General features: G+C 46.5%; 1 protein-coding gene across 1 annotated transcript in view; it reads left to right on the top strand.

The window, feature by feature from the left end:
* The window catches only part of LOC308463300 (uncharacterized protein), a 61,386-nt gene extending 47,566 nt beyond the window's left edge, over positions 1–13,820 (top strand). Inside the window, exons 47-58 of the mRNA XM_080981564.1 lie at positions 324–482; positions 2,013–2,221; positions 2,815–2,918; positions 3,063–3,181; positions 3,570–3,743; positions 4,730–4,932; positions 5,948–6,051; positions 6,635–6,753; positions 10,657–10,827; positions 11,607–11,854; positions 12,348–12,454; positions 12,623–13,820. Coding sequence (XP_080837690.1) covers positions 324–482; positions 2,013–2,221; positions 2,815–2,918; positions 3,063–3,181; positions 3,570–3,743; positions 4,730–4,932; positions 5,948–6,051; positions 6,635–6,753; positions 10,657–10,827; positions 11,607–11,854; positions 12,348–12,454; positions 12,623–13,578 — 2,673 coding nt within the window. The 3' untranslated portion in view covers positions 13,579–13,820. The remainder of the gene's footprint in view (positions 1–323; positions 483–2,012; positions 2,222–2,814; positions 2,919–3,062; positions 3,182–3,569; positions 3,744–4,729; positions 4,933–5,947; positions 6,052–6,634; positions 6,754–10,656; positions 10,828–11,606; positions 11,855–12,347; positions 12,455–12,622) is intronic.
* The last annotated feature ends 218 nt before the right edge of the window (positions 13,821–14,038 follow it).

The raw sequence follows: 14,038 nt of genomic DNA, 5'->3' as shown, positions 1-14,038 counted from the left end.
GAACCCTCCGAATTTTGCAGTGCTCTCTTCCAACCAACCAGCGTTTACCAGAATTCATATTTAAGGGGGAACTGTGCATTAAAATGAATATATTAGATAAAATAACATACAAAAATACATCGTGTTAGGGGAAATTGCTTGGCAAACACGCACATTCATCAAAACTGTCTGTTGGACGAAATTCGCACTAAGAATTTTTTTAAAATGCAGAGAACTGAAGATGGTAAAAATGAGGAACTGACAGAAACAAAATTGACAGATCCCCCTGTCCCTGCTCTGCTGACAGTTTCCTTTGCTAAGAACCAGCTTTGCTCATTCTTTAGATGGATGCAGTTGCGAGACTCACGCCATCTCAACTGGCTGAGTACACATTGGCGAGTGACACCCTGCGCGACAGTGAGAAAGCTGGGAAGGTCTTTGGCTCCCTTGATTCACACAACATTGGAGAATTCATGGATGCTTTCAATGCGGCTGCCCAACAGGTTTGCAAGACTCCCCTCTTCCTCCCCTCTGCCTTGTTCAAAGTGCAGCAGCAGGGCTCATTCAGTTTGTTACTTAATTCTACTAGTGTTAACATCAACCAGCCAACAGAGAATGCTAGAGGTATTACTAAGCAGCCAGGTAGAGTGGTATGATATTCAGGGAGACAGCATGTGATCTGATTGCCTGTGTAGTTCTGGGGGAGTTTCCCCCGTTTATGTTTGGTTGAATGTCTCCCTGCCTTGTACAAGGCCTCAACTGAAAGACAAACGCTCTCTGTCGTTTCTTTTCAAATTATACATAGTTCTGGTTCATTTTGCTTAGTAAAGTGTTATCATGACTTTTATCTCTGGACTCTGTCGGCATTAATCAAGTGACTTTGCTAACACATTTCCCTATTGAAGGTTGCTCCATTAGAGTGATGGGGTATTGCCCAACAGCCTTACTTCAACCTCCCCAACCTGGTGCCCTTCAGATGTTTCCAACTTCAGCTCCCATCAAGCCCAGCCAGCACTGGAGGGCATCAGCTTGCCAATGGCAGCCATAGATCATGCCGGCTGGGGCTGATAGGACTTGCAGTCCCAAACTTCCGGAGAGTACCAGGTTGGGAAAAACAGGCTAAGCAGGTTGCTACTAAACAGAGGGTCTTCTCTGCATTGGCACCACAGCTCAATAACTTCCTACCCAAGCCCATTTGCTTGGCGCTGCCTTTGGTAAGCCTATCTTGTTGAATTACCGTATTTTTCGCCCCATAGGACGCATTTTTCCCCCTCCAAAAATGAAGGGGAAATGTGTGTGCGTCCTATGGGGCGAATGCAGGCATTCGCTGAAGCCTGGAGAGCGAGAGGGGTCGGTGCGCACCGACCCCTCTCGCTCTCCAGGCTTCGCGCAGATCTCCGCAAGCCGCAGGAGCCCGGCGCTGGGCTCCCGCAGCTTGCGGAGAGTTGCCTACATGCCGAAGGCTGGGCGCGCTGAGCTCAGCGCGCCCAGACTTCGCGCGGCTCTCCGCAAGGTGCGGGAGCCCGGCACCGGGCTCCCACGGCTTGCGGAGAGTTGCCTGTTCTGGGGGCTGGGGTCGGGGGAAGCTCGGGCTTCCCCCACCCCAGCCCTGTGCCTGGGGGGGAAATAAATTTCCCCCCTTTATTTCCCCCCAAAAAAACTAGGTGCGTCTTATGGTACGGTGCATCCTATAGGGCGAAAAATACGGTAACCTCTTACAGCAATGACTATTGGCCTGTCTTTAGCTGTGGTCTACTGACTTATTTGTAGGTTTATTTTATGCTGTGCCATTTCATTTGTGGGCCTTTTCCTTAACTGTGTTTATTGCTCATCATCTACCCCAAGGGTATCTAATATGGTCTCCTCCAGATATTTTGGACTACAGCTCCCATTGACTGACGATGGGGGCTGAGGTCCACAACATCTAGAGGGCACCTGGTAAATGATACACTTTGACATTAGGATGTTAGTTAGCTAGGCACACCTGTCGTCCTAACACTGAACCTTCTGTGCTTTTTGCTTTCTTCTTAAAGCACCAGCTCACTCAGCTGCCCAACTTGGAGACCAAACGGTTCATCCTTGGTGAGATCTTCTGCCACTTGAGTGGCGTGCTGAAGCTCTTCACCACAGAGGACTATGCTGCGTGGTTTGGGCAAAGGCTCCCTCTCTTCCTGAGCAGTCTTGATGCCCAGAACCTCGGCTTCCTGCCCAGTGACATGTCCTGTGATTCTCTGGCAGCCATGTAGGTACCAACTCTATGCCTATCCCAAGGTGGGGTTGATGGCGGAGTCATTTGGCGTGGTGCAGCCAAGGGTGAGGAGAACAGTCACAGAAACTCAAAAACTGCATTGCTCCCAGTCAGGCAGTTGGGTCATCTAACTCAGTATTGTCTACACTGACTGGCAGCTGTTCCCCAGGGTTTCAGGTGGGAATCTCCCCTAGCCCTACCTGGATACTGAACTTGGGACCTTCTGCATGCAAAGCAGATGTTCTGCCTACTGAGTTCTGCCCATTATCCTAGGAAACTGCCTTAGACTGAGTTAGATCATTGGTTCATCTACCTCAGTATTGCCAACAAAGGCTGGCAGCAGCTCTCCAGTGTTTCAGACAGAGAGTCTTTCCAAGCACTGCCTGCAGATGTTGCAAATTGAAATTGGGACCTTCTGCATGCAGAGCAGGTGCCCAGTCACCAGGCGATGGGCCTCCTCCCCAGTTGTCAGTGGAAGATGCTTTGCTGATCCAAAATGCTTCCCCCTAACCTTCACTCCTCCCTTCTTTTGAATCTCCAAACTGAGTATTATTACTTCAATTGCAACCTCCTTCCTAATTTTGCAGAGTGGAGGGTTTAAATGATCACCATGCCAACAGCACATTTGAAAATCCAGATGATATATTCTCCTTCATAAAGAGGATTCTTGAATTCCAACAACAAAATTCAGGTAAACATAGGAAGCCCATCTCCTCCCCACCCACCCCAAGGAACACTTTACCTTCTACCCACCCCTGATGAAGACCCTCTCCAGAATGTTGAACTTCAGAAATGTGCGTCTGCATTTCTAATTCTCTTTATGATTTTGCCACAGGTTCTGCCTGCACTCAGGAGGCCTCCACGGACCAAGAGTGGCTGAGCAAATTCTTTGGACCCTTTTCTGCCTATGGCTCCTACTCAGATTTCACTGCATTGAAAAGTGACTTCCGTGGGGTGAGAGCGGCACAGACTTTGGAGTTTAACATTTGTGGTGTTTTTGACTCTGGGCTGGTTCGGGCATAACACTAACTCATGGGTCACCAATGCATTGCCCTTGAGGCCTTTCCTTGGTGCCCAGAAAGCCTCTAAGGGCCCTTCCCCCATCATTGCTCCCCTTGGGCAGTTTAGCTTTAATAAGCTCACTCAAGGAAGAGTTTGGAAGCTTTCACTTCCTTTTTTTAAAACCACAGTTTCCTGTGTCACTCAAACCTTGGTAAACTGTGGTTTAATCTGCACCTTACTGACTTATTGATGACTGGAAGCTTGGGGTGTTTGAAGAGTTCTGGATTCTGAGCTTGAGCCTGGTTTCCATCCAACTCCAGCTCTGTGTTTCCAAATGCAGGTGGATTCCTTGGACCTCTTCTCCGCCAGTGCCTTGGCTCAGTTGTCCACTGAAGGTCACACCATTTACAGGAGCTCAGCAATGGTGCTGGTCTTCCAAGCCATCCAGAGAAAGAAGGAGCCAGAGCAATTCCTCAGCACGTACCTGGATGAATTCAACACCCTGGTGCTGAAGGTAAACAGAAGCTTGTTGACAGACTTTTCCTCCAGAGCTGGAGACAGGCTATGATTTTCTGCCGTGTAACTGGAGCACTGGTGGTCAACTCCAATGGGAATGCATGATCTGTGACCTTTGGGGTAGCTGGAAATTACTCCAGAGCAGTGGATTTCAAGCTATGTAGCACCACCTTCACCAGGATGGGGCCCTCCTGATGTTTGGGACTCGAGATCACCCTTTCCAATTTCCTACAAACTTTCAAAACTCATGTAATTGTCAAGGGTTCTCATTACTAGCCCATTGTTCTCCATTGTGTGAAATGTTGTCAGCTGATTTCATGGATCCTTTTGGGTGTAGTTGCAAAATCAGAAGTGCAAGGTCCCTTCATGATACCCACAGTCACACCCCCTTCTAAGATTGTACAACCATCTTACAATATTAAACAATTAGAGTTTCATTATATATATATATATAAGCTGATCTCCATGTGTTGCCCTTCAGCTACATTTACTACATTTACTACATTTACCATTTTCTGTGCGCTTACTTGGGCAAATGGTTTGGAGTGCTCCAATATCTTCATTTGGAGTGACTTAGATTGTGTTTTCCTTGAAGTTCCATTGTACGTAACAGAACTTACACACCATTCTCTTGAAACTGGAGCCCCTTGTGTTGTCAGTGTTCCTAAATGCTCAGCTTTGGAGCATATGGAACAACTCGTTGGTCTTCTTCCTGTGTGCCTTCTCCAGAGTGACCCTAGGAGCCAATCCTCAATGGCTCACTCACCTCCTTTCATTCTGATTGGCTGCAATCAGCACCAAGGGTGAGAAGATTTATTCTCAATGGCTTCAAAGCTCCCCTGGTTGGGTAGCTCTAGGATGCTGGAGACAGGGACCCTGCTGCAGAAATAGTAACATGTCTTCAACACTTCTGCTTCCACCTATAACCTGATCTTCAATGAAGTCACACTTATTCCCTGGTTTTTCTCTTGCTTCTTCCTCCAGAACCGAGGCTTGTTGAGCAATCCCAAAGTGCGGGACACTATGCTGATGCTATCGGCGGAGATCATTTTCCCACAGATTGCCACCAGTTCTCTGGAAGACACAAACACTTGGTTCCAGAAACTCAACCTCCTCCTCCCGGGTATCAATGGAACAATTCTTGAGCTGCTACCCCTGGGTATGCCCTGCCCATATTACCAAACCATGTAAGTAGCTGGCATACATTTACCTCAGTAGTTTCTAGGTCCCTTCACATAGTTTGATAACAGACAGAGGTTACCTCTTGTACACATTGGTGGCTACCACACAATCTGCGTCTTGAGTATCCATCCTGATTTGTTGTGGGGACACCAGATTCTGCTGCCTCAAGCAAGTGTTATTCCAACACTTTCCAGTGCATTTTACTATAATTTGGGGAAGCGGGTTTATTGTGCAAGATCTTCCACTCAACTTCATTTGAGTAATCTTAATCTGAATACCAGTTGCTAGAAACCACAGGAGAGCAGAGTGCTCTTGTGGTTGGGTCCTGTTTGCAGGTTTCCCACAGGCATCTGGGTGGCCGCTTTGAGAACAGGCTGCTGGACTAGATGGGCCACTGGCCTGATCCAGCAGAGCTCTTCTTATGTTCTTATATTCTTAATCCCCACCCTCAAAATAACCACAGTCTGGAAGCAGCTACACCCAGCTGAGGACACAAAGGCTGGTTTCATCAGACCACCTAGTTCAGCACTCTGGATTGCATCCAATGCTAGTCCTACTCAGAGGAGACCCATTGAAATTGATGGCCATGACTATCTGAGGCATAGCTGTCAACTTTTCCCTTTTCTTGCGAGGAATCCTATTTGGAATAAGGGAATTTCCCTTAAAAAAGGGAAAACGTTGGCAGCTATGATCTGAGGTTCATTCATCTCATTGGGTCTATTCTGAGTAAAACTTAGTGGAGCACAACCCTCTATTTCCAAAAAGACTCCAGAGCCAGTTGCAAGCAGGGTGAGAAAGCTATAGCCCTCCCAGACTATTGTTTGTTCTCTGCACCTTGTGCTCTGAGGTACGCTGCCTCTGAATATGGGTGCTCCATTTCATTTCCATGGTTTAAAGTCATGGATAAGGCCTATACTGGAGGAAGGGCAGGTTGGATGCTAGTAAATGAATACGGTGAATAGGTGGAAAAACAAGTGCGACTCAAGCCAATGTGTGGAATTGCTTGTGTTTCTTCCTCAGTGTGAAAGCGATGGATGGTCTCTACTCAACATTATCAGCCCGGAAGAGGCAAGATGTGTATGACTTCCAGAAGGCTTATTTAGCTTATCAGTTTGCTGATTCAGGTAAGGAGCCAAAGGGGCAGGTCTTAGGAATTTCACCCTGAAACAGGAGTGGGAAATGGACCAAATCCTTATCTCTCCTGCCCCCTGTGGGCCAAGCTTGACAGGGGAGCATGGTGGTTCACCTACTCATCATGTGATGCCACAGGTGACCCGTTTTTGTCACCATAGCTTAAAGTTCAGTCACATGGGCCAAAGTGCTGGGCTGTGAAAGCCGCAACAACCAGCTGATAGGCAGTACCTGCAAAGCCCTTTTGACAACTGGCTGATATGTGATGTCAGGTGTCGGGCAGGTGGTGGTGGAGTCTTGGCCAAAACAGTTTCACTGGCCTGGTGGACCTAATTATTGAGCCTTCCCCCAACCTCAACCACTAGTTGCTGAGTGTTTATGAACAGTTTATCTGCTCAGAAGTTTATCTCTTCGGTGCTTGGGGCAAACTGTTCTGTTGGTTGGAAGAAGGACAGGGAAGGAGGAGGAGGGTGTAATAGACTTCCAGCATTATTTCTGAACAAATTCATAATTTGTAAGGAACCCAACTGTGGATTTTAGTCCGTCTTCGCTTGACACATTCTCTTGCCTCCACAGGGTCAGCGTGCGATGGTGGGACTACAGGAATCCGAGACTGGCTGACAAAGAATTTGGGGGAGTTTTGCCCAGTGGCTAAGCTGAGTGAACTTCAAGCTTTTTACCCAGAACTTGATGGAGTAAGTTTTTCACGGCACTGTGCTCCAGTGGGGGCTGCCCCACCTCTTTCCTCTGCAGGGAACAGTAGCAACCCTGTGCAACAATGAAAGTATCTTCATCCAGCCTAAAATCGACAAAAGGGGGCTGATATATCTTTAAGGGAAAGGATTGTTGTTCTCTGCAGTCTCTTTATATTCCACTCTTTCTTCTCTTCTCGAGTTTTCAAACTACTGCTTGCTTTAGAAAGTAAATACTTCAGAAATCAACCTGATTGGCAACCAAATTGTCTTTCTAAGGTCAGTGTTTAGTTTAATCAGTAGCAATCTGGGGAGCAAATTTCTCCTGTAATGGTTCAGTTTTCGATGCTTGAGTATCATCATTAAGCTGAGAAGCAGCAAAATGAAGTGCTGGGTTTTCTTCTAAAGCAAACACAGACTTTTAACACAGGCGGTGTAATGTTTTCAAGGACAGTATGGACATGGAAAATCACCCATGAATTCTGTCAAAATTTAAGCAAGAAGGTTTTTTTGGGGTGGGTATCTTCCTTACATATTTTAAAAAGAACACTGTATTTAACCATGTAACAACTGTTCTAAATCAAACATGATTTTTCTGTGTTTTGGAAATGGTTGCTGATATCCAGAGCATTGTTTCTCTACCTGCTCTTTATTATGTGGTTCTGCTGATCTGCTCAATTAATAAAATAATAATAATGTTGAAAACAGCTGAATTGGTATGTTTCATGGTGGTGTTTTCTTTAAGAACAGACACGCACACACACATATTAGTAATGTGGTCCTTTTAACCCCACACCCATGCCCCTGAAAGGTGGGATCAGAAATGGGATGGAGTAGAAATTCAGTCCAATTCACATTTCACTTGCAGTTTCTGCAACAATATATTAACAGAAACCCAGTGGTATCCTTTGAACTTTGCACCGCTCCAGATTTTACAATCCAGTGCTCCACCCAAGCAATATATACGAAAAATGGGGCAATGCAGGCCTAAAAATGAATATAGGAGTAAAGGATAGCATGCAAAAATGCATTATGCTAGGGGGAATTGCTTTGCACAGACGTGCCCATCAAGGAAAACTGCATAAACAACGTGTATGTTAGGAGAAATATACTCTAAAATGTTTCTGAATTTTAATAAGGGCTTAACCAAAATTAAAACAAACAAACACAAAATTATTGGAAAAATGAGAACGGGGAAGAACTGGAACTGATTAGGGCAGCCCTACATGGGATACTGAGCATTTCGACCAACTGATTGCTACTGATTGAACTAAGCTTAAAAGCATCTTTTGCCAACCTGTGGCCCTCCAGACTCTTTTGGACTACAACCCCCATCAGCCACGGTCTTGTGTGGGGGAGAGTGGGGTAGGCAGTATCTACAGCAGGAATGAATAAATGGATTTATACTCCATAAATAGGTTTGTAAAAGTGAAGATTCTTTATTGGTTGCATTCAATTAAATTTTACTCGGATTAGACCCATTGGAATTAATGGATTCAGGCTCATCATCTCCATTACTTTCAATTGGTCTATTCTGACAGTAGATGCAGCCCCACGTCTCTTAGGCTGCAACCTGGGAGTATGCTCCACTTAGCTCAGTGGGGTTTATTTCTGAGTAGACCTGCACAGAATTTGCTCTGTTAACAATATTAGGCTGCAATCCAAACATGGAGGTGTGGCGAAGTTCATTTATAGCTATGCTAGTTGTGACCAATAGCACCTAGGGAAGCCATGCCTAATTGCAGACCTGGAGCGGTGGCCAAGGCTGGAAGTGCAGACAGAATAGTGACCTGTTCTGGTCACATCCACACCACACTTTTAAAGCACTCTTATGCCACTTTAACAGTCATGGCTTCCTGCAAAGAATCCTGGGAACTATAGTTTTCCCAAGGCGCTGAGAATTGTATATCTATGAGGTACAACTCTCAAATCCAATCACAGCTCAGTTGGAGGAAAAGTAGGCAAGCTTTTGCTGCTTTCTTAGTCTCAATTGCCCATCTGTAAAATGGGACCAAGGCAGGAACATCCTCACAGGGTTAAGGGCAAAAGGAAGCAAGGGTTTTCATACAAAAACAACAGAGGTCCAGGCCAATAATAATAATAATAAATAATAAATTTATTTTTACCCTGCCAATCTGGCTGAGTTTCCCCAGCCACTCTGGGTGGTTCCCAACAGAATTAAAAGCACAATAAAATACCAAATGTTAAAAATTTCCCTAAACAGGGCTGCCTTCAGATGTCTTCTAAAAGTCAGATAGTTGTTTCTTTCCTTGACATCTGATGGGAGGGCGTTGCACAGGGCGGGCGCCACTACCAAGAAGGCCCTCTGCCTGGTTCCCTGTAGCTTCACTTCTCGCATGGAGGGAACTGCCAGAAGGTCCTCAGAGCTGGATGATGCTCCTTCTGGTATACTGGGCCAAGGCTGTTTAGGGCTTTAAAGGTCAGCACCAACACTTTGAATTATGCTCAGAAACATACTGACCTATCCGAAACAGTGCTTTGAAGCAGGCACCAGACTCTGGTAGCATGACCTTGAGTGAATTTTTAAACTGTCTATAAAGGCTCTCACTGATAGGATACAAAAAATGGTTAGGGTGCTTCCAGATTTTCCTTGACATCTGATCGTTTAGTCCAAGACACCCTGATTTTTAGAAAGTGGGGTGTTTTTACAGAACGGGGCTAAGAATCTGAACTTTTGTACACACTCAAGGGCAGCCTGATTACTAGGAAAAGGTCTAGTGTGTGCGGGTGACAGGTGTGAGCCAGCAATAAATCACACCGAGCAAGTTGGAGTAACTCTTTATTAGCAAAAACAGCATCTGCACAGGATTGTCAGGCCTAATGAGCACAGCAGCTCATCTTCAGTAGGTCTTGCTCCCATGAAGCAGTCACAGAGTCTGAAGGTCCCCACCTCCCCACAGCTGCTTAAGTCCCTTCCTCTCCAGGGTTTTCCCCAAGCAATTGGAGATTGCACCTGCATGAAGCTAACTTCTCATCATCCTTTTAATGCTTCTTCTTGTTCTGGGAGACCAAGGGGCAAGGGAACTCGTTGCAGCAGGAGGGGAAGACATACATGCCAGACTCTTCTCTGCCTCTTGGCCTCCCTCCTCTCGAGCCTCCAGTTCTGGACTTCTCTGCCACAGACTTACTAAGCCCTGTTACCTCTTCAGCTTTCAACACCTCCTCCTTGCAGTCTTCTTCTTCTTCTCCCTGTGTCCACTTATCGTCGTCTCACCAGCAATCCCTGGGTTCTGAGCCTCAGCTGGTTCCTCCCACCATTCCTCTGTGTCCAACCAGTCATGACATCAGGCAGTAGGGAGAGGAGCACACCTCAGTTGCAGAGCACCTGCTTTGCATGCCAAAGGGCCCAGGTTGGATCACCAGCATCTCCAGGTAGGGCTGAGAAAGAGTCCTATTTAAAATCATGAGAGCCTCTTCCAGTCATTGTTGATTGTACTGAGCCAGATGGACCATTGCCCTGAGTTAATATAAGGCAGCTTTGTATGTCACCTGGAATTTGATACAGACACACACCCTCATTACTTATATAATAATTATCTTAAATGGCCCATCTCCATCTCCCATGCCTGGTGTGTTCCAGGGCACCATCACCACTGGGAATAATGGAAGCCTTCAAGTAAGACAAAGCAAAGTCTGGCACAAAACTTGATAAATGGCATTTGACCGGGTGAATAGACACAAGTGAAAACGGATTGCATAGGAAATGATGCAGACTAGGGGTGCACATCCACTTTCGATGAAGCCCAGATATGAAGCTGAAGTATCAGAGGTAGCCAGGCCTTCTCTGGAAATGAAATGGGTCTTGCCAGAAGTGGTCCCAAGCAAGCCAGTCTAGTTCCAAAGCTTCCAGTCCTCCTTCAGTAATTCCTTATAATTAATCCGCAGATGGAGAACCCTTCTGCCCTCAGCCCAGCCCAAGCAGCCGACTTAACTGTCATTGCCCAGATGTTGCACAACTCCACCCTGGCCAGCCTGGCTCTTGGGGTCGTGAAGAACTTTAAAAACTATGGCTCGCTCCGTGAATATTTGTCCAGGCTCAAAGGCCCTCCCTGCAAGGTAAGGTCGGGGGTGTGTGTGTTCCCATGCCATTTTGTGATGTGCTAAAATCTATTTCCTTGGCCACAGTCTCACTTGATCTACCTGTTCCAACTTTCTGATACCTCTCCTTGATAAGACAGTGTTCCGTTTTGTGCCTGTTTTGGATGACTTCTACACAATTTGCTGGTGCATGCCAATGAAGAGCATCTTATAGCCAAACACAGGACAGATCCACACCGTGCATTAAAACATCTTTAATGCATATTTAAAGCATGTGTCTTTCCCCAAAGAACCCTGGGAACTGTAGTTGGTAGGGTGCTGGGAATTGTAGCTCTGTGAGGTGGGACTACAGTTCCCAGGATTCTTGGCGGGGGGGAAGTGAGGTACTTTAGATGCAGCCACAGGAGGGGAGAGTGCTCATGTGCTCAGTTCCTGTTACGGGTTTCCAACGGGCATCTGGTTTGTCACTGTGAGAACAGCATGCTAGACTAGATGGGCCATTGGCCTGATCCAGTAAGCTGTTCTTGTGTTCTTCAATGTATGTCCAATGTGCGTCCAATGTACGGTGTGGATCTGCCGATAGGCTCTATTTTGTGCTTTCCATCAACGTGTAATCTAGTGGAACGGGCTTGTGAAAGCCAGCTCCCTCCCTACATTCATATCTCTTGATATGTTTTGTGAACAAGTCTGTTGAGCCTAAGCATACCACTGGCACACCCTACAGAAATCCTGAAAGCTCTTTCTTTCTCTGGACTGTTGTGAAGCCCACTTCTTTCATCCCTGTGTCTTCCACGCAGAGCTACAAGCCCACAGAAATCTTGTCTATGTGTCAAGGACCTTCCCCACTGGCTGCTCTCACCCCTGAAAGCCAGCAAGAGCTTTTGGACAATGTATTTCTCTTCCTCGAGAAAGGAGGAGGTTCAATGGACTCCTCTCAGTGGAATGAAGTCTACCACCTTTTGCTCTCCAACTTCCTACCGACTCTGGGGACATCCCGCCACCCCCAATCATCCTCCAAGGCAACATGTGAACTCTTCCATTCCACGTATGTCAGAGGTGGTGTAATATGGGTGGGGGGAAAGTGTGCAAAAAAAGAAAGAAAAGGCATCTATTATTGAAAATAACATTCAGAAATGCAGAAGAAAGGGAGGCTTGTAAAAATGTGCATATGGGGCAAGACTGAGTACAAAAACTAGGAGACATGAGCACTAAAACACTTAATTTTCATGAGGACTTTTAAAAACAAATAAACAAATATTGCAAACTGATGGGGTGGAACTTAAGACTGGAAAAAAATGAGAAACTGAGAGAAACCAACATTGACAGATTCATCCACCCCTATATCATATCACCTTGAATGTTGTTGTAAATGATAGGACAGAGAGAGAGAGAGAGAGAGAGAGAGAGAGAGAGAGAGAATGAATGAACGAGGGGGGAATAGATAAATTTTTGAACAGAGCCTCCTATAATGTTGCTCAAAAGGTCCCACTCTTAAAAAATGCCTCACTGCTGCTTCAAAACTTATTTTTTAATCGCAGAATGAAGGAGATCGTCGCACTTCACCCCAGCCTTACTAAACGGCAGGAAGAACTTGCAGAGGTCAAAAGCCTTTGCCTCCTGGGTGATCATCAACCCAAACCCACAGGTAACCTTTCATTACTAAGGGGGAGGGTCTTCCTTCAGTCTGAGGGTGGCATTCCCTTCTTAGCAACCAAAACAAAGAAGAAAAGTGAGCAGAACGTAGGAAGTCAGATTGTTGGTCCTCTTAGCTGACATGCTCCCAAACTGATACTTCCTCTCTTTCCATTTGCAGCAGCAACACAAATCCCTGAAAGAACGGCAAATCACCCCCCTGGAGGTGCCAAAACTCAGAACGTTGCAAATGTCACAGGTGATGCCCCTGGGCAATCTGCGTCTCGCAGTCCTGGAGATGCCACCACTCTTCCAACCGAGGTCCCTGCAGCTGCCACAGGGGCCATCCAGGGAGGTGCTTCAACCCTCTTCCCTGGGAGAGAGGCTGGAGGGATCTCTGGCAGTGCCCAAACTCTCCACCCAGGAGGCAACACAGGACGGACAATTGGATGGTCTGCATCTTGCACTTCGAGACAGACTACCACTCCCACCCTTGGAAGTGCCATAAGCAATACCCCTGACGTCACAAGAGGCACCACAAGCAGCGTCCCTGCTGCTCCTACAACACACAGCCCTGAGAGTGCTACGGGCCACATCCCTGGAAATTCTACAGGCATCATCCCTGGTGGTGGTACAACTCACATCCCTGGAGGCACAACCAGCAACGTTACTAGAGGAGCCTCAACTCAAGTCCCTGGTGGAGCAACAAGCAACATCCCTGGTGGTTCTGCAACCAACATCCGTGGTGGAGAAACAAGCAAACCCCCTCATGCTGCTGCAACTCACATCTCCGTAGGAGCAACAGGCAACACCACTGGTGGTGGTGCAATTGACCTCCCTGGTGGAGCAACAAGCAACATCCCTGGTGGTTCTGCAACTCACATCCCGGGAGCTACTGAAACTTCAGTTCATGGAAGCTCAAACAGCAACATTCCTGGAAAAACTACAGCTCCCGTTCCTGGAAGGGATACAGCATACAGTCAGCATATCCCAGGAGCAACTTCTGTCGCTGCTGGCAATACAACTCACAACCCTGGAAATGTCTCTGGAGGTGCCCCTGCATATGCATGGACTCACCCAGTCCAATTTTTCGCCTGCCTTCTCCTCCCTTGCTTTATTGTAACCATTTCCCCATAGTGCACCTCTGTTTCACAACCCACCTGCAAATTTGCCTAAATAAGAGACACTCTTTGGAATCAGACTACAGTGTTGTGTATCAGTGTCTTTCCAGATTAACTGATAGCAGTTTTCTAGCATCCTGCTACTCTGGAATCTTGAATTTGTTGTGTTTGATTACACAGAATATATTTATCATGCAATAAATCATCCGTCCAGCCAATGGTGCACATCAAAGTATTCTGGTATCCTTCTAGCTTCACATTACCGTGAAATTTGTACAAAATGGGATTGCCATATTTTAAACAGTGAAGATCTGGACAGAAAAGTTGTTGAGCGTTTTTTTTTTGGGGGGGGGGGTAAAATCTTATGGAAAATTGGCAAAAATGACACTGCCAACATGGGCTGCCATATATCTGGATTTTCCCGGACATTTCCCTGATTTTTGTCCAGACACTGCTGTCAACTGCAATATTCCGTG

This window comes from Podarcis pityusensis (genome assembly GCF_964106645.2).
Source record: "Podarcis pityusensis genome assembly, chromosome: 14".
Classification (NCBI taxonomy): Eukaryota; Metazoa; Chordata; class Lepidosauria; order Squamata; family Lacertidae; genus Podarcis; species Podarcis pityusensis.
Note: the sequence above shows the minus strand (reverse complement) of the source record. Positions and strands in the feature narration are given on the sequence as shown.